This window comes from Thrips palmi, unplaced genomic scaffold, assembly GCF_012932325.1.
Source record: "Thrips palmi isolate BJ-2018 unplaced genomic scaffold, TpBJ-2018v1 HiC_scaffold_16, whole genome shotgun sequence".
Lineage (NCBI taxonomy): Eukaryota > Metazoa > Arthropoda > Insecta > Thysanoptera > Thripidae > Thrips > Thrips palmi.
The window spans coordinates 3,902,130-3,922,792 of record NW_023144625.1 but is presented as its reverse complement, the minus strand read 5'-3'; the positions used below and the strand labels follow the sequence as shown (position 1 = coordinate 3,922,792).

General features: G+C 45.9%; 2 protein-coding genes across 21 annotated transcripts in view; one reads left to right on the top strand and one right to left on the bottom strand.

Annotated features, from left to right (window-relative positions):
• Positions 1 to 327: 327 nt before the first annotated feature.
• The window catches only part of LOC117642390, a 22,423-nt gene continuing 2,087 nt past the window's right edge, over positions 328 to 20,663 (bottom strand). For 9 of the 20 annotated variants that reach the window (XM_034380514.1, XM_034380499.1, XM_034380513.1 and 6 more), the window contains exons 2-9: positions 18,340 to 18,477; positions 16,041 to 16,102; positions 14,944 to 15,287; positions 13,240 to 13,905; positions 6,912 to 7,192; positions 3,453 to 3,563; positions 2,706 to 2,897; positions 328 to 1,401 (exon numbers count right to left, since the gene is read on the bottom strand). In XM_034380514.1, the coding sequence (XP_034236405.1) occupies positions 1,000 to 1,401; positions 2,706 to 2,897; positions 3,453 to 3,563; positions 6,912 to 7,192; positions 13,240 to 13,905; positions 14,944 to 15,287; positions 16,041 to 16,102; positions 18,340 to 18,477 (2,196 nt within the window). In that variant the 3' untranslated portion in view covers positions 328 to 999. The other 11 variants (XM_034380506.1, XM_034380510.1, XM_034380508.1 and 8 more) reach the window with 11 other exon arrangements.
• Positions 20,444 to 20,663, top strand: part of LOC117642391 — a 15,101-nt gene continuing 14,881 nt past the window's right edge. Inside the window, exon 1 of the mRNA XM_034380539.1 lies at positions 20,444 to 20,465. The gene's annotated coding sequence lies outside the window, so the exon portion shown is untranslated. The remainder of the gene's footprint in view (positions 20,466 to 20,663) is intronic.

The following is a 20,663-nucleotide window of genomic DNA, read 5'->3' as shown; positions in this document are numbered from 1 at the left end:
GAGACACCTTACACTGTCAGTTGAAAGTGAAGTGTCTTGTCAAGGCCAACCAACGTTCGCCCTTTCCATCGTCTCCGCACTCTAACGCACAATCCCCACCGACGTCGATGCCGAGCATTACGTTTCCAAGCAATAAAAACAAATACAAACGCTTTTATCTGGTTACAACCTTAAATCTCTGAGACTGGAGAGAAGAGCACAACTTTCGTCTTGGAACCCTGGTGTGCTTGAAGCGATGCACAATTTATTTTCATTCCAGCTTTTGTGTTGCCCTGTTATGCAGAAGTGGATGATAACCGCAGAATAAACACTCCTAGCCCCTTTGAATGGTGTCCGCAATTTAATTTATTGAATCAACAATGTAAAAAAAAAAAGTCATTACAGGATGTCACGTGGCAAGCTGACTACCTTGCTGACTACAACGTGCACTGCAAAGAATAAAACAAAATACATCCTGTTAGTGTCCATAGAAATAAAATTCAGCGTGCTCTTATTTAATTAATTACATATAATAGAAAATAATACTGGTTCATCAGTAAGTTTTCGTCAAAGATAAATTCAGCATGCCGTATTATCTTTACTTCACAGGGAAAAAATCGCCCGATAGGAAGGTTTTACGATAACATCAGTAAGTTATAAAGTTATCATTAGTAAGCATAAATACAAAACACAGTTGCATAATACAACTGCATGCAACTCGATAAAATGGTTCGTCAAACAGCAGGTGGCACATACTTCACATGCAGTGCCAACTGAAATCGAGACCTTCAAAAGAAACGAAATCTGAAAATGTCGTTCGACCTAGGCTAATCATTATTCCTAGACGGTTCTATACTCAGACCTTGATCAGTCCTTGACGAAATGGTGTGACAAAAGGGGGCGTCATAAATCAGGTATGCACAGCAAAAACTAAAATAGAGACCATCGGAGGAAACACACTCTGAAAATGTGGTACGACGACGGGAGCAGCATGATGACAATTCTCGAGCAGAATTCCGCTCAGTCAAAGCTGCACGTGACGGTTACATTCACGCCACTGTCGGCGAACATCCGGGACAGTTGTTGCCTTTGCAGCGAGCAGGTCTTCTTGTCGTGCCGGCAGAACGCCCCGTAGGCCGTCTCCCGCAACAGCACCAGACTCCTGAGGCGTTTGAGGCCACAGCCGCGCAGCTCGGCCGCCAGGTCGGGGCAGCCGTAGGGCGCAGTGGACGCGGCGACGAGCTCCAACTCCTCCAGTGAGTCGGCGTGCACTCGCACCAGCGCGAGCGCCGTCACCAGCGGGTAGACGCCGCAGCGCAGCCACTGCAGCTTGGCGGGCGTGGCGGGGAAGGCCAGCACCGGCAGCTGGGCGTACAGCGGGCAGTGCACCTCCAAGCGGCGCAGCGACGCCATCTGGCTCACCTGGAGATTTGCAAATTATCGGTCAGATTCAACGTTCCACACTGCAAGAAAAGGTGTGGATAGTACACTGGTAAAACCAAAGCGTCGTATTACCCTCTGTTTTCAAGCGTAATCTGGTTACGCTTGACATCAAGCGAAACAGGCTCATCTGCCAATTCCCCCGATCTAATGCAGGGGAGTTTCTAGTCTAGGCTTGATTTCAAGCGTAACTTTAGGCTTGACACTTGATGCTTGTAAGCATAGAGTTACGCTTTAGTTTTACCAGTGTGCAATAAAAATACAATAAAAAATGTACAATAAAAGTACAACAGGGATTGTGGAAAGTACAACGAGAATTGTACAAACCACAACGAAGCCTGGACTCCACAGCCACTCGTCATGCCGGATCCATGGCCGATTTCACCAGAGGTGGCAGCAGTGAAACAAAAGACAGTCGGTCCACAACAAACAGACGACAAACGCGCACAAAATGGCCTCTTTAACGGTCATTTGTGCGCGTTTGTCGTCTGTTTGTTGTGGACCGACTGTCTTTTGTTTCACTGCTGCCACCTCTGGTGAAATCGGCCATTGTACTTTGTACAACAATGATTGTTGTACTTGAAAAAGTACAATAAATTCGTAAAAAAAATTGTCGGAAATTTGAGTACTTTTATTGTGGTTATTTCATGCAGTGCAGTAACCGTGGAAAAAATGCGATATTTTACGGTGATTTGTCTGAGAATTGAAACACTTTACATGTTAACAGTTATAGATCAACGGGTTACTTCTCAAGGTAAACACGGTTCCGGGTTCTCCAAGGTACCTTATGGGCCAAGGAGTTCCTGACCGAAAAAAAGGAACCGCTTTTGTCGTGTAGCATCTAGAACGTAACGTCCATTAACAAATCAGCTCATACAATGCCCACGAGACAGTTTCACTTCATCGTACATTAGAGAGGCAAGCTTTAACCGGTCGATACACGGTCACCGTATAGTTTAACATTTTATCAAGGGCAAAATGCGATTAATTTCCGGTAATTAACCAAATTCGACGGTATAATTACCTTCTTCGTACACTCTCATTCCAGGAACGTGACGTCACGTTCAGACGAATGTGACAAAGTGTCACGTTCGTTTGAGCATTGTGTCACGTTCCTTTCGATGTGAATCAGCAGTAAAGTAGCTTGTTCACATTCAAACGAATGTGACACAATGCTCAACCAAACGTGTGTGACGTCACGTTCCTGGAATGAAAGTGTAGACGGTGGTCAAATTCCATGGGGATTTTGATTCGAATTCCCATGGGATATGACTGGCAAGTCTCACCTGCCGCAGCACCTCCGCGGTCACGTCCGTGACGGTGAGCGCCTGGAGACGCGGCATGGCCAGCACCACGTCCAGGTGGCGCTGCATGGGCGACACCATCTGCAGGCCTTCCAGGTGCGGCGAGAGCTGCTCCAGCATTTTCAGGCTCCAGGTGATGAACGTGAGGCAGGGGAGGCCGACCAGGAAACGAATCTGTCAAAACGGAGAATGTAGTTGCACGACAAGAGCCATGGTGTGTTTTTGATACATGCACTACAAATCCAAAGGTGAGACTTCTCGCTACTCCAGAGGGGAGATATGAAGTCTTGCCAAGATTTTGTCAGACCTGAAAGTCTCGCCAAATTTGGTCAAACCAAAAGGTCTCGCCACAAAATGGTCAGACACAAAAGTCAGGCATAACATGGCGAGACTTTAGTGTCCGATTGCCACCTAAAAGCCGAAATGCGCCAGACGGTTGCGGCCGAAAGACAGTGGTCGGACACAGAAGTGTCGCTATTTAGTGGCGAGACTTTTGCGTCTGACCATTTTATGGCGAGACTTTTGCGTCTGACCATTTTATGGCGAGACTTTTGCGTCTGACCGGCGAGACTTTTCTTGTCGGACCAAATTTTGACTCTAGTCAAACCAAAACTTAGCGAGACCTAATGTATCAACATGTTTTGACGCGAAGACTTTCCATCCAATTTGCAGTGTGTACATAGGAATGTACTTGACTTGGTGCTAGAAAATGATTGAAAACGACCTTACCTTCTGGAGGCTTTTGCCGGACAACACCTTGGACATCTTTTCATCAGACTTGGGGCTGATGCTCTTCACGTCGAAGAAGTCCTTTCCCTCCTCCGCTCCAACGTGAGGTTTCTGCAACACAACACAGTGGTACGAAACGGCTAAAAATGCGTCAAAAATATTTGAGCGTTCCAAAGGACTTCTTGGGCCATAAAAAAGTTAAAAAAGTGTCACAAAGGTGCACCGGAGCTATATTGCCAGTGTAGGGTCGCAAAAACCTCAAAAAACGCCGAAAAATGCCGTTTTTGGGGTCTTTCCCTATGATTAAAATGACTTCTAATTCGAATCCGCACTATCTCTTAGCGCCAAAATAAAGCCTAAAATGTGTACTTTGAAACCCTGACAGCCCCTAGGCGACCAGACACCCGGGATTTTTAATACACGCAAATCAAGGTAAAATAAATTGTCTGAAAACCCGAAAAAACGACTTTTTTAGGGCCAAACCCGTGCAGATTAATATCAATTGCTGTCAAATGGCAAAAATCGCTGACAAAAAGACTCTTTCACTCATCGTGAAGTAAAGAACTATAGTATTTAAAATGGCAGGAACCAGTAGCGCACCAGCGGCTATCACTGTAAACAGTCGAAAGCTGAATCCTGATTGGTTACAAGCGTAGCTCTGGACGAAGCTCACTGCAGTGGCCGCTAGGTGCCGCGCAGCTTCACTGAGATTCCGAACGCTATGAGTAAAGCACGTATGGCGCAATGCAGCTGAGATATCGCACCATACGTGCAATGCGATAGCCATATTGCATCTTACGTGCAATGCGTCCCGAAAATGCCCTTTGCTAATGCAAGAGAATGCGGGGGGGGGGAGGTCATTGCCCTTCAAGTGCAATGCTTGTGCAATGCCTTTGCATTGCAACAATTGACACTATGGGCAGTTGCCAAAATTGTGGGTCCTTTTGGCTCCGAAAAAAATGAAAAAAATATCTCGTTCTAATTTTTTTTTAGTATTTTTCCTGTATTCTAGGGGTCATTCTAAACGCATTTCCGAAGGAGGCCAGTATTTTCTCGCTCTTCGATTTTTCCCCTATACTTTATGGGGGAATGGCACGGAAGTTACCGAAAATGTGCATGGCACGGAAGTTACATCATCAAACAAACCGTGAAAACGGACCAACCCGTTCACCAAATCGAACAGGTGTCTCGCCTAAAGTTTAAAAGACGTGAAAGCGCAAAATGGCCTGGTGGACCGAAATCGATAGGCCGAGTAGCAAGCTTGCTATTGATGACACGGAATGTTACACACAAACCTGACACATGCCGGATTTTTACCTTCGATGGTCCAGCTAGCCAGAATGGTGCCCTCCAGCGAAAATCCGCCTAGCGCGCTGGAAAGAGGAAACCATGCTGCTGATTCTGGGCGTTGAGCCGAACTTTTCCCGCTACAGGTTCGGCGCTGAGGCGCGAAACTAAAGCCTACGATGTTTGAAAACTAATACACGGTGGACATTTTTTCATCCAATAAAGCAGGAGGTAAGAGTCACTGGAATAAATTGCTATCCAAGGGTGTCATAAAGGGTTGCCAACGGAACAAAAGGCTGTTCGCGGATTTGCTCTCCGACAAATAGTTCAAGAGATTTTCGCCTTGGAACACGGACTTTTTGGACAATGGACAGCACGGAAGTTACATTTGGGCCAGTTTTAGCCTGTTTTGACAGGGAAATGCTTGAACTGCATGCTCGGTTAGTGTGTGGGATAGCAGGGGAGATGAAGCCCAGTCATGGGAATCAAACCGCAGGTCGATGCGTTGAAAAATAAGGAAACTGTGGCCCAAAGACACAAAAGGACCCACAATTTTGGCAACTTCCCCTATACTCATAGCAAGACTCATAGCGTTTGGATTTTCAGTGTTCGTTTCCATTTAATTGACGTTTAATGGCATTGCACGTATGGTGCGATATCTCATCTGCATTGCGCCATACGTGCTTTACTCATAGCGTTCGGAATCTCAGTGAAGCTGCGCGGCACCTAGCGGCCACTGCAGTGAGCTTCGTCCAGAGCTACGCTTGTAACCAACCAGGATTCAGCTTTCGACTGTTTACAGTGATAGCCGCTGGTGCGCTACTGGTTCCTGCCATTTTAAATACTATAGTTCTTTACTTCACGATGAGTGAAAGAGTCTTTTTGTCAGCGATTTTTGCCATTTGACAGCAATTGATATTAATCTGCACGGGTTTGGCCCTAAAAAAGTCGTTTTTTCGGGTTTTCAGACAATTTATTTTACCTTGATTTGCGTGTATTAAAAATCCCGGGTGTCTGGTCGCCTAAGGGCTGTCAGGGTTTCAAAGTACACATTTTAGGCTTTATTTTGGCGCTAAGAGATAGTGCGGATTCGAATTAGAAGTCATTTTAATCATAGGGAAAGACCCCAAAAACGGCATTTTTCGGCGTTTTTTGAGGTTTTTGCGACCCTACACTGGCAATATAGCTCCGGTGCACCTTTGAGACACTTTTTTAACTTTTTTATGGCCCAAGAAGTCCTTTGGAACGCTCAAATATTTTTGACGCATTTTTAGCCGTTTCGTACCACGGTGCACAAGGAATGCATCGCCGTTTGAGGAAAGGGGGCGGCGTTCGCCCACGAACGAAAACGCTTAAGGGGGCACACTAGTGAAAATGCAGAGGTTTCGTGTCATTCTGTGGAAAGAAACAAATGAAAGACTCGCACTGCAAATCCAAGTGTAGGAAAGGCATGCACTAGATAACGTGGGACAAAATGTCGCACGTTTGCAAGCGTGGGACAAATCCGTGTTCCACACTTACTATCGTGGGACAGTTTGTCCCACGTCATCTAGTGCATGCCTGTCCCACACTTGGATTTGCAGTGCGTACTTGTCAAGCCACTCCTAACTGTGTACAAAGCACAAGTCGGTTCTTGCTCAATCTAGCACAAAATTTAGCACAAAAGAACTCGCAGTCACTGTGAGAAAAAAGGACGGAAAAAGTACGGAACATGTCTGGTCAATAATTTGCCTGGAACGTCCGTACTTGCCAACTTCAGAACGTTCCGTACTTTTTTCCGTACCCACACACTAAATGTCATGGGACATTTTTTGTCCCACGGTTTATGAAATTTTAAGCACATCCGGTGGTGATGCAATTTTGTGTCCGCCAGCCAGGACAAATTGTCTAGTGAAAGTACAAGTTGCAGCTGGCGCCGGACAAAATGTGTCACCAGACGGGAACAAAATTGTATCAGCGTCGGATGTGCTTAAAATTGCATAAACCGTGGGACAAAAAAAGTCCCATGACATTTAATGTGCATTTACATGGGTTCAAATGGAGCAAGTACGGAACGTTCCGTACTTTTCTCCGTACCTCCGTACTATATTTTTCTGCGCCGTTTCCCTACACAAGTGCGGAATTTTTTTTTACAGTGGCGTTAAACACGAGTGATCTCAGAAGGGCGCTCACCAGCGGTGCGGGCGCCAGCAGCCGCAGGTGGAACTTGTTGTAGCGGCCCATGCTGAAGCAGGACGCCGCGGAGGTGATGCTGTTGTCCCAGCGGACGGCCACGTCCGAGTCCTGGTGCTTGGCGGTGACGGTGCCGGGGCCGGGCGGCGTGCCGTCGAAGGTCCAGCCCTTGACCCAGTCCCTGCCGCGCGCCACCCTCGCGCCCACGTCCATCCTGGCCGCCATGTCCGCCTCGCTCAGCTCGCGCTCCCCCTCGTTGGCGCGCTCCAGCCAGCGCGGGACTGCGGCACAGAGCACTCACACACTCTGTACTTTTTCATGCATCTTAAGCTCGGCACCAAATCGAGCATGCGTTTAGAAATGCAATGCACCATAACGGTCCAAGACGCACTTTCTCAAAACTGATAATTCTAACAATGAACCGAGGGGGTAAACACTCCAAGAAATCTTGTACATAGTACTCGGTATTACGGGGATATTACACGTGTATTACGGCATTACAAGGTAGGTTTACGCCAGACCGCGTCTTGTCGTAACAGGCTTCGCGATGTCTCGCTGCCCGTTCCTCCAATCCACGCCTGGCGTACCTACCTTGGCCTGCGGCGCTAGCCTGCCTGCGGCAGGCAATGGCTTGTCCGTTGTCGGTTATTTTTTAACTTGTTGAATGCTGGGGGGCTCCGCCCCCAGACCCCCCTACATTCTAAATAGAGTCGTTATATCTACAGACAACACGATCTTGACCCTTGTCACTTTTTAACTTGTCGAGGCTGGGGGGCTCCGCCCCCCAGACCCCCCTTTCTCCAAGACAGAAGTGGTCTATCTGCAGAAATCTCTATTTTTCGCCGTTTTTTAGGTGTTTTTCGCCTATAAAAACTGAACCAGTTGAGCTAGGATGGTGAAATTTCGCGTGTGCCGAGCCAAGGACATACCCAAGAAGTGTGCAAAATCTCACCGACATCGGCCGAGCCGTTCAGGAGGAGTAGTGCGGACAGACACACACACACACAGACAGACAGACAGACAGGAAAAACTTTTCAACCGCACCCGAGTAACAGGCTTCGCTATCGCTCAGCCAAAAATGCCAAACTTTGGCACATTTGGCCCAAAAATGGTAATACAATTACGGGTATTGCGTGTAATACACGTTTTTTGAGTACAGGGTATTACACGAGTGTTTACCCCCTCGCAATAAAGGAGAGGTTCTGGTGAAAATCTTGCTATTTTCCAAATGGATCCCACTGTCTTAATTTGTTCGGAATATAAAATCCTTCTTCGAGGAGACTAAAATTAGACTTTTGGAGGCACATGCCAGGCTCTGAACACAGTCGAAGAGTCTTTTGGAGCCTGTTTTGGCTGTATCTTAAAAAATCTTCTTGTGCATACCATTTTGTCGTAAAAGGTTGACCTTGACATTTTTCACTTCTTCAATTCATTTGGAAAAGATGCCGGCATGCATAGCTCAAAATTTCCATTACATTATTAGTTGTAAGCTTTTTAAGCTGAAAAGTCCCTAAAATTTGTCTATTTTGTACATTTTTGGTCAATTATAGTGAAATGCTTGGTAAGAAAGCTTGCAAATAAAAATGTAATTAACGTTTTGAGTTCTGCATGCCGCCATTTTTTCAAAATAAATCAAAGAGGTGAAAAATGTCAAGGACAACCTTTTACGACAAAATAGTATGCGCAAGAGGATTTTTAAAGTTACAGCCTAAATAGGAGAAAAAGGCCCTGCGACTGGGTTCAGCGCACAGAATGTGCCTCCCCATTGAAAAATTTTAATAATTACTTGGTAAGACATCAAGTTTTTAACAAATTTTCACAGTGGGACGTATTTAGGAGAAAAAATACGATTTCAAGAAATCCTTGGAGTCACGAAGTCAATTTGATTATTGTGTAAGAGTGTGAAGAAAGAAAAGAAGTGGTGTTGTGAAGTTGTGGCTCAGGGGACTACCAATGGCAGTGGTACCAATGTGGTCGATGTGCCACCCGTCGAAATTTAAACTTGACAATAGAAATCAAAATGCTGGTAAATTCAAAAAATTCCAATGCTAATGTATTCCGCAGTGTTTTAACAATGGAACATCTTTAAAGTCCATCATTATAAAAATGTTCTTGGCAGAAAGAAGGCAGTAAATTTATTTTCACGGGTTGGCAACTTGTTTCTCGGCGTCTGCGCCCTTGCGAAAATTGCGAAGCTGAAAGCACCAGCAGTCGCGCATTAAAACTGCCCATCCATTGTTGCTGACGTTGAATTGTTTGGCTTGTTTCAAAAGGCTGTGGTTCTCTAGTCATGTTTTCTTCAATTCTGTGTAATAGTTCTCCCTTACAACGTATCAACACCACGACGGTTGGTTTGACAAACTTCATAAACTCGGGAGGGATGGTTTCGAAACGCGGGTGAGTCTTGTTCGAGGAACATGAGCACTGCAAGTCGCGAGGTGGAGCGAAGTGGTCCTAGTGCTAACTGAATCACAACAACAACAAAATTGTTTTATTGACAGAAAAAAAAGGAATATTTGAGAAACTATATGTCAGAAAAAAAGAACTTTTGTATTGCTAATTTTCTGTGAATATTTTTTTGGAAAGTCATCGCACAAAAATTGAAAATTTGTTCTATATGAATTTTCATAAGCAGGAAACAAAGAAAAAACAAGAAAGAGAGCAAAATTAATACAGATTTCAAATGCTACAGTTGGTTAAACTGTTAAACAGGTTGCAAACCTACTGCGCATGTCCAAAAACACTCCAATCAAGAAGTATTATTGGATAGTTCTACCCGAAAAACTGCGTTCGAACCGACACCAATTCTATTGTTGCATCTTGTCTACCTGCAGTCAAAGAAATTTTTCATTTCGAACGTGCTGATTTCTGCTTTTGGAGTAAGCTGTACAGACCCAAAGAGAAGCTCGGCTATTGGTCCGCCCTGGCTCGGCTCCCCCCACTCCCTTTTTTAGGCACGAAGTAGCCTTATAGTATACCCAGGATTCAGCCGGCCCGAGATTCGATTTGTGTGGCCCTTTATGCATTTCGGAAATTTTCTATACGATTGTAATGAGATTTTGCAGACTTGTAGAACTTTGAACGCTGATTCTGATGCCGAAATCTGGTTAAAAAGTCAACGGCCAATTTTGAGAAATTTGCTGTCAAAATCGCCGTTTCCGTGGCAAAACTCGACTTGTCAAAGGAAAAAAAAGGGAGTGGGGGGAGCCGAGCCGAGCCGGACCAATAGCGGAGCTTCTTTTAGGGTCTGTACAGCTTACTCCAAAAGCTGAAATAGCACGTTCGAAATGAAAAATTTTTTTGACTGCAGGTAGACAAGATGCAACAATAGAATTGGTGTCATTTCGAACGTGGCCATTTGGATCGGCCGGCCGGCCAGTGACTTTTTATGAGAGTGTCCCGCACCAATCCCGCAGCGCTGCGTTGTTGTTTTTGCTGTTGTTTTGTTGAAAATTTTTGTTACTCTTCAAATCGGAGTGACTTGAGCCATTTAACTGCGTACCTGTGCACATGCATCTGTGAATTATCTTTCCTTAATGTAGTTTAAGAGTCGCTTTAAGACTTTTAGTCTCTTTTTGAATAAGCTTGTCATATAGCTGCTCCTTTTAGCCAGGTTTGATGGTACTTCTGATTCAGTTAGCACCATCACTTCGCTCCACCTCGCGACTTTCAGTGCTCATTTTCTTCGAACAAGACTCACCCGCGTTTCGAGACCATCCCTCTCGAGTTTATAAAGTTTGTCAAGCCAACCGTCGTGGTGTTGCTACGTTGTGAGTGAGAACTATTACACAGAATTGAAGAAAACATGACTAGAGAACCGTAGCCTTTTGAAACAAGCCAAACAATTCAACGTCAGCAACAATGGAGGGGCGATTTTAATGCGCGACTATACTCGTGTTTTCAGCTTCGCGATTTTCGCAAGGGCGCAGACGCCGACAAAATTGTTGCCAACCCGCGAAAATTAATTTAGTGCCTTCTTTCTGCAACCAAAATTTTCATAATGATGGACTTCAAAGATGTTCCTTTGTCGGATCACTGTGGAACACATTAGCATTGGAATTTTTCGAATTTCCCGGCATTTTGATTTCTCTTTATTGCCAATTTTGACGGGTGGCACATCGACCACATTGGTACCACTGCCATTCGTAGCCACCCTTGAGCCACCCCCTACCTTTTACATAACTTTTTTGCTTTCCCCACACTCCTACCCAAATTGACTTCGTGACTCCTATGATTTCTTGAAATCGTATTTTTTTCCTTTGACGAGTCGAGTTTTGCCATGGAAACGGCGATTTTGACAGCAAATTTCTCAAAATTGGCCACCAACTTTTTAACCAGATTTCAGCATGAGAATCAGCGTTCAAAGTTCTACAAGTCTGCAAAGTCTCATTAAAATCGTAAAGAAAATTTCCGAAATGCATAAAGGGCCACACAAATTGAATCTCGGGCCGGCTGAATCCTGGGCATACTATAAGGCTACTTCGTGCCTAAAAAGCATTTTCACCAGAATCTCCCCTTCACATGGTCTTAACTGAAACTTAACAACCACAGTTTCCATTTCTTTTTTGTAAACAATTTGAGGCTGTTATTGCTGGGCAGTTGTAAGGAAGTGCGATTTGGGCCGTCATGGGTATGCTGTGTAATGCCGGGAATGCCCATTGCCCTTGTCGTACTTTGTCACACCAAACTCCTGTGGACTTTAATTTAGGCATAAATACGGACCTTCCTGCATAAAATGCACACATATGCATAATATTTTACACTGCGTCTGACTGTATGCATTCATAAAATGATCCACGAAGCGGAAGAAGGGGTTAATTCGAGTTGATTCAGTGACCTCTTATCAGCCTATGAAGTAAACGTTAGCGAAAATTTGGTCCAAAATTAAGTGTGGTGAGACAAGTCCCATCCTCTTGCATCTATTTTTAGACGACATTCCCCACCTGTTCTCCCACCTGCAAGGTTTAGGCCTTTTAAAAGTGCACGGATTCAACTTGACTTATCCCCTTCTTCCGCTTCCTGGATCAAATGTACACATTGATTCATAATATTTTACTCTAAGTACGTATCTGAGCGATTCTCACGTTTCGGGGTAGTTTCGTTTCTTCTGACTCCTGAGCCCAAACGAGCGCAGATATCGACATGGGGTTTGCTTCTGATGTTAGGGAGGGCCATTGCCCACTAAACGCACACATTTCGAAAAGTTCACGTTCGTTGGATTGGTTTACGTATCGTTTGGAATACCCTAAATGTAACTTCCGTGATTGTCCAAAGAGAACACACTCGAACTTTACGCCCCCAGTGTGGCGGTGTGGTTCGAAAATGCTTCCAACTGTCGACAGGGATTCGAAGCTTGGCATGTCTCGAGCTAATTTCAACCGAAGACCAATACGCCAGACTTCTTTCAAAGGTACTTATGCTGCAACGAAAAATGTCCACCATATATTCAATTTCACTACACAAATTTCGAAAAGGCAGCTCTGGACTTCTCCCCAAGCCAAACTTTCAACTTTCCATGACACAAGCCCAAAGTGGAGTCCCTGGGATATAATTGCATGGGTCGCGGAAATCTAAGACGCTGTACACGGTCTCAAAGCGGGCTAGAGCATTATAAAATGGCGTGTATCAACAATTACCCGAGGGGTCGGCAACTCATATATTACTACGTACACGGTGGCTATATTACCTGTATATTACCATATATTACTTGCATATTACCACAATTTCGCCTCTATAATACCCCTATATTACAATATATTACTTTGTATTACTTTATATTACACATATATTACCTATATTACTGGAAATATACGTATACTCCCTCGTACACGGCCAAGGGGAGTTGACGACCCCTCGCAATTACCTGTAACTTCCGTGGCACCCTTTACCCAATGTTGCAGCAGCACTAGGTGAAAAAATTTTCCGCGTAAATGTCGGGCTTAGAGTATCATTTGACCCTGGAACGTTTTTTAAGCCACAGTAAGCCCGAGTCAGCCGTTAAAGCCGATTTTTACACTTTGTAACTACCGTGATAACGTAATTTCCGTGATCAAAACACCCACTAAAACGTATGGGAATACCTTATGGCTCATGATTTTAGGAAGGTAGTACAAGGTCTTTACCATAAATACCATTGCCAATAACTCTAGTATCATCGAGGACCCCAATAATCGGAAAAACTTAATTGGATATTTCTCACTTTCGGCAATTCAGAGACGCCAAAACTACCCCGAAACGTGAGAATCGCTCATCTGTGTTATGCATAATCATGCATAAAAAGTCCACAAGAGTCGAGTATGTGAACAGAAAAAATTTTCAATGTACCCACCAGCAGGACGGTTCGCCGGTTTCGGCAGCGTCGGCGGGGGCTGAACAACTTCCTGCTGCGTCGGTTGCTCCTGCACTGCCCGCAGTTGCTGCAGCAGTCGCGGATTGAGCACTATTCCCGCTGGTCGCTGCAGTACGGGCTGCCGCGTTGACGGCGGCGGTTGCTGCTGCGTTGGATTCGGCAGGTTCTGCCCAGGCGGCTGCTGCACCCGTCCCAGCTGATTCAGTTGCTGCTGTGTCAGCTGCCTCTGTGTAGGCTGGTGCTGTGTCGGTTGTTGAGTCAGCTGCTGTGACGGTGGCTGTATCAGCAATATGCGCCGCTGCGTCGCCTGTTGTGTCAGCTGCTGTGTCGGCTGCTGAGTCAGCTGTCTCAGCTGCTGAGTCAGTAGCTGCCTCTGCTGCATGTTCTCCTCTAGAAGCTGTTGAAGCGGCTGCTGTTCCGTTTGCTGCATCTCCTGCTGCACCGTCCCCTGCTGCTCCTGTTCCTTCCGTACAGGTTGTTTGAGTTCACCACGGAGCGCGAGATGGCACAGCAGCATCTTGACAGGGCCAAAAGTTGCATCCACGTCGCCCCGCCACACCACGCGGGCCCCCGCGCCGGATCGCACAAAGAGACTGCACGTGGTGGAAGGATCCTTCACGAGGTTGGACGCGCCTCGCAGTTTGTCTGCGACACACCGAGGAAAAAAAAACCTCTCAGCAGCAGTAAGGCAAAGGACGGTGGAGGAGGAGGTGTGGTAGAACAGGGTGGCAAATAACATGCTGTTGAGAATAAATACGCTTAACTTGTCAAAAGCTGAACTACAGGGCTCGACCTAAGGTCAAAAGAAGCGCATTACACTGTGAAAATTTAAATCGCCACTTGATGACCATTACAAAGCTTAATTTCCTTGCAAAGATGTCAAAACATAATCGAAGACTTTCTTGTTACGTCCATTTTATAAGTATCAGATCTTTGGTGAAAATGTCATCAATTTGTGATGAGATTGACATAATTTGAAAGTGATGAAAATATCATCCACGTTTCTGTGACTCAACTTGGGACTAATCATGAAACTGAACTACGTATCTCTAGACGCGTTCTTCCTTGTCAATCGAATTATACTGCAATATGCTCTCCTGGGAGCGAAAGTTCATGTCTCATGACTTCATTTCAAAATCAAGTTAAAAGTGCACTCCCGGAGCCAAACGCATTTGAGCTCACACCCAAGCGGCGTTTAAAATCCATGCTGCGACAAACGTTTCGGATATTAACCCTGACCAAAAGTTACCCCGAGGTTTAGAGCCCCTGACATAACTCCCTTGACTTCCCTGCACTCGCTAATTCCAGGAACGTGACATCACGTTGAAACGAATGTGACAATAGGTCAGGTTCCTTTGAGAACTGTGTCACATTCGTTTCCACTTAATGTCACGTTCCTGGAATGAGAGTATGACGGTGTGAACAGTGAGTGAATCGCGAGGGGTGAATCACTAGCGTACTCATGTGTACAAATTAGCCCGTACTCAGTGTACTCACAAAGTTTGAAAAGAGCAAAAGTCGCTCAGTTTTTGCACGATTCGGCGTTGAGTGTCGACTTGACCGCTAAAACAAGCCAAAAAACGTTTAAAATGTGAAATTTATGAGTGTTAGGAGGTGCATTCACCCGTACTCATGTGCACACCAGAACGCTGAGTCATTCACCCCTCGGTGAATCGTCCTTACCGGCCCGTGCCGCGGCCTGCCTGGCCTGCTCCCAGATGGCGGTGTCGGCCTTCTCCGCGTCCTGCAGGCTGCTCCGGACGGCCGCCATGACGGCCTTGTCGTGCTTGAGCGTGGCGCGCCACTTGGACTCCTCCACGGCGCGGGTCGAGGCGTCCATCATGCCGGCCAGGCTGTCCAGGGCCGCCTCGCCGCGCTGCAGCGCCTCCACGAGGGGCCGCGCGTCCTCCACGCGGGCCTTCTTGAGGCTGCACACCGAGTGCGCCCCGTCCACGCAGTCGTCCGTCGCGTGGCGCTGGCAGGTGCGGCACCACAGTCGGGACGCCGCGGTCTCGGCGGCGGCCGCGCTGCAAGCGCACACTCGTGTTCAACGAACGTGACGTCATACCGGTACACTGAGATGCCAAACGCTATGAGTGTAGCAAGTATGGTGCAATGCACTGACATATCGCGCCTTACGTGCAATGCGCCCCGAAAATGCCCACTGCTAATGCATGGGAATGGGAAGGCATTGCACTTCATGTGCAATGCTTTTGCATTGCACCAATTGACGCTACATTCATAGCGTTTGGATTTTCAGTGTAACGACTTCGGTAATCCAGCTGACAGTGCATGGACAGTTATCCAGAGACCCGAGAAAATTTAGGCGAATTCGCAGTGAAATTCAGAGGTAATCCGAGGGGTAACCCAGCTGACACGAAATCGAGGAGTCGTTACCCCCTTGCGTCACATTCATGATGCAAAAATTTGCGTCCTTAACGCGGCACAGAAATAACCGCCGAAACCTGATCCCGGTAAGGGGGCAAATTCACCACGTTCGACTTACACTCTCAGCCTTTTACTGACTTTTTCTCATTAGCTTACGCATTTCTGCAAGCAACCATAATACTTAGTATTTTTTGTCAGCATTACGTAGTAATTCCTAATTACTGTACTGATACTACCGTTTTCTTAGTAAATTACAAAGAAACTTTTATGTATTTAAGAACTAAATACTAAGTAATATGGTTGCTTACAGAAATACGTCTGCTAATGAGAAATAGTCAGTAAACGGCTGAGAGTGTAACAAACACAGACGGGACACCTTACAGAATACTTACTTGCTGCACGACTGAATCACCAGAAAATTGTCCGGTAAGGAGTCTGGCTGTAACGTGAACACCTGGGAACAAAAACCATACAGTGCAAACAACCTTTAAGTATCTGCCGTCAAAGGGGCTAACTTTGGACACTTTGGTTATTTTGAAACATGCTGCCGAAGGGCTACCGGGTAGCCGCTACCCACTCCTGGAATCCTGTGTGCTCTATCAGGAATAAATAGGGAATTATTCGTTAATCTTTCAACATTCTAGCAAAAATCCTGGTAATGTTAATCATTAACAGTTAATGGATTGTCCTGAGATATACTGACCAAAAACAATTGAAAAACGTAAATTTCTACACTGCAAATCCAAGTGTAGGACAGGTCGACACTTTAAAGCGTAGACCAGTTTGTCCTACGCTTTAAGGGGGCTCATACAAGTTAAAAGCCCTTTTTTTAAAAAAAAATTTGATGTAGACGGATTAAGATTTTACAATTTCTGTCTTAAAATCCTTTTAGATAATTGAGTAAGCTTCCTTTTGGCTTAAGGGAAAGTGACTTTGGACATTTTTTGGAGATTTAGTCGAAACGTTTAAAATTTTGCTTCTCGTAAGATTTTGTTCGCATACTTGCTCAGATCTGTGGGGAAAAAATCAGGGAGACTCATCCCCAGTAGTGTCATAGAATTGACTACAATGGGCTTTATATCTGCAATAGTTTTCAAGAAAAAAAATAAAAACAATTTTTTTAACAATTTTTTAAACAAATTTTTCAACAAAAAATTGTTTTTATTTTTTTTCTTGAAAACTATTGCAGATATAAAGCCCATTGTAGTCAATTCTATGACACTACTGGGGATGAGTCTCCCTGATTTTTTCCCCACAGATCTGAGCAAGTATGCGAACAAAATCTTACGAGAAGCAAAATTTTAAACGTTTCGACTAAATCTCCAAAAAATGTCCAAAGTCACTTTCCCTTAAGCCAAAAGGAAGCTTACTCAATTATCTAAAAGGATTTTAAGACAGAAATTGTAAAATCTTAATCCGTCTACATCAAATTTTTTTTTTTAAAAAGTGCTTTTAACTTGTATGAGCCCCCTTAAAGTGTCGACCTGTCCTACACTTGGATTTGCAGTGTACAAAAATCCAATCATTTACATTGGGATGTTGGGACACTCTGGAATCAAGTGACGCCAAATGTAAGGGGTGCATAACTGTTCCTGTCTTTATGCCTGAGAGAATTTCCGCACGTGAAGCTGATTCATCTCTTCACCTTGGCTGCGTCTTTTGGCAGACAGTTCTGCCCCCGCAGGTTTAGTGTGTTTCGGTCTCAACATTTTGGCACCGAAAACGGAGCGCCACTCAAGCGGGAAGCCCACACTCAAGTTAGAAGCCCACTTGCCAATGGAACGGCAATGAAGCTTGTCAGCCCCACGTACCTCCCGATCGGCCCCCGGACACATGCCCGGCGGCTGGGGAGAGGGCTCGTTTTCTCTTTGACGGCTGGCGGCGCCCCCTCACGACCCCCCGACGGCGAGCAGCATGAAGCGAACAACAATTTGATCAAGCCGCGTGGGGGAGGGGAGCGCCAGGGGGAGGCCCGAGGACTCCTGTTTTGACAGGCCAAACGGAGGCCCAGGAAAAGAACGCTCGGGGTAGGTTAGGTTGAAGCACCCAATGTGAAACCCACACCAGGTGCCGGGCCCCTCAAGGCAAGCCAGACCGTCTTGACGTTTCGCGGTTTGTCAGCACGTGTGAAACCTTTAAATATGACATGCTGATATTCACTCTAACATGGCTCTAATTTCACTGAAGGACATTTTGAGTGAACTTAGCCAAGAACTCTTCCATGCCTCACTGTGGCAAAAAGGTACGGAAAATTCTGTTAATTTTTTTGCCAGGATTCTCCGTAGCCCTCTTGTCAATATTCTCCGTAGGCTCTTACAGTATTCTCCGTAGGACCGCACAGTCTTCTCCGTAGGACCTGGAAGACTATATAGTCCTACGGGGATCACTGTAAGGTCCTACGGAGAATACTGTAAGAGCCTACGGAGAATACTGACAAGGGGGCTACGGAAAATTACCACAAGCTGTTTACAGAATTTTCCGTGGCTTTTTGCCACAGTGCACTCTAAATGTTGTACAACGAAGATTCTCCATATTGTGGTGAAAATGTTCCATACTATGGTAATGCAGCTGACTTCATAACATACCGTTGAGAATTCGCTGTATCTCCACCATTATATTAGTGAAGCCTTTCACCGTCAGACATTTACAGTGTGGGCACAAAACGTGGCGCCTTACGAATTTCTCACTCACCTTGTTATCGAGAGGGCACTTCTTCGCCTGCAGCCCCTGCAGACACCGCAGGCAAAAGGTGTGGCCGCACGGCAAAACCTTGGGCCGGCGATCGGCCGAGTAGATGTCAAACTTCTCCAAACACACGTAGCACTCCATCTGGAAGAACGGACGGGAGGTGTCACCATCTGCCCCGGGGACTCAGTTCATCATAAGACGGACCTGCACACTAAATGTACTGATACAATTTTGAAGTGGTCTCATACGCACAGCTCTTGACTTGCGAACTTTCTCGTACTAATGCAAACGCAATGATCCATGAAGCGGAAGAAGGGGATGGCTCCATTTTCACCATTCAACACACTCTCAGTCGTTTACTGACTATTTCTCATTAGCAGACAATTTAATTCTTAAATACTTAAAAATTTCTTTGTAATTTACACAGGAAACGATAATATCAGTACAGTAATTTGTAATTGCTAAGTAAAACTGACTAAAATACAAAGTATTATGGTTGCTTACATAAATGCCTCTGCTAATGAGAAATAGTCAGTAAAAACGGCTGAGAATGCAGGAGAAACAGAAAAGTGATTGCAGGGAAAACTTAAACTAAATAAATGAATGGAGCAAATGGAGATTTGTCAAAAACGCAAGAGTCAGAGTTTACAAAAGAAAAAACCACGAAAACTCGATTTTTCGCCGTTTTTAGGTGTTTTTCGGCTATAAAAACTGAACCAGTTGAGCTAGGATAGTGAAATTTCGCGTGTGCCGAGCCAAGGACATGCCCAAAAAGTGTGCAAAATCTCACGGAGATCGGACGAGCCGTTCAGGAGGAGTAGCGCGGACACACACACACACACACACACACACACACACACACGGACAGACAGACAGGAAAAACTTTTTAACCCCAATGGAGTAACAGGCTTCGCTATCGCTCAGCCAAAAATGAAAGGGACCCCATGTGCAGATTCCGAAAAGCCAGGTGTGATTGGGGTGTCACGTGTGAGGTGTGAGTGGGGTGGGCGCTCAAGCGGATTTGCTGTTTACTTTTACTCTTTTACTGCCGGTCCTGGGCGTCGCTCAACTGCCCTCCCGTGTCAATTACAACTGCTTAGATCAGGAGCTACGACGAAGTTGAGGGCCGTCTTCTAAGGACGTTACGCAGGTTGAGATACCGTTTGCACCTCAGTGACGCACCAACCTCTTTGCTGAACTCCACCATGCGAATTATATTTTTACATCGCCGCTCCTTACCATAAAAAGTCTTCCCTGATCTTTAATGGCTGAGCGATAGCGAAGCCTGTTATTGGCTGAGCGATAGCGAAGCCTGTTACTCGGGTGGGGTTGAAAAGTTTTTCCTGTCTGCGTGCGTGTGTGTGTGTGTCCGCACTACTCCTTTAGAACGGCTCGGCCGATCTCGGTGAGATTTCGCACACTTTTTAGGTATATCCTCGGCTCAGCACACGCGAAATTTCACTATCCTAGCTCAACTGGTTCAGTTTTTATAGCCGAAAAACACCTAAAAAACGGCGAAAAATCGAGTTTTTTTGCAGGCAGATCACTAACGTCTTGAGGAAAGGGGGGTCTGGGGGGCGGGGCCCCCAGTCCCGACAAGTTAAAACGTTACAAGGATCAAGATCGTGTTATCTGTATGAAGCAACTCTACCTAGAACGAAGGGGGGTCTGAGGGGCGGAGCCCCCCAGCATGCAACGAGAAAGAAGTAACCGACGATGGACAAGCCAATGCCTGCCGAAGGCAGGCTAGCGCCGCAGGCCAAGGTAGGTACGCCAGGCGCGGATTGGGGGAACAGGCCGCGAGACATCGCGAAGCCTGTTACGACAAGACGCGGTCTGGCGTAAACCTACCTTGTTTACCTAACGTAGCGTTTCGCTCACTATCACTTAACGGCTTTTGAGGTAGGGCAGCATTCCCCCCTTCTCAATGGGTAACGCAACTCACGATTACGACTCGTTACAATACTGCTGATCTTAGTAGGGCGGGCGGGGATAGCAGAATCCTGGGGTACTGTCGTACAGCTACGAAAGTGAGCGGTGGTGGTGGGAATCCGAGTCGGCAACGAATGAGTGCTTGCGGCTTAAGGAGAGCGGACTCCCCGAAGCTCATTACGCCAGGACTAGCGCGAGTAAGACCAGACCGCCTTCGAGATATCTGAAACTCCGTGGGTGCAGCTCCATTACGCTGCGTGAGTCGGATCCCTTCGGTATCTGAACCGGCTTCACACACTGGGAGATTTAGTTTCGGTGGGTTTCGGAATGTAAGGTAGAAATGTGGTATCCCACAGAATTGTGAGTCGTTAGGCTACTGAAGTAAGCCCTTCAAT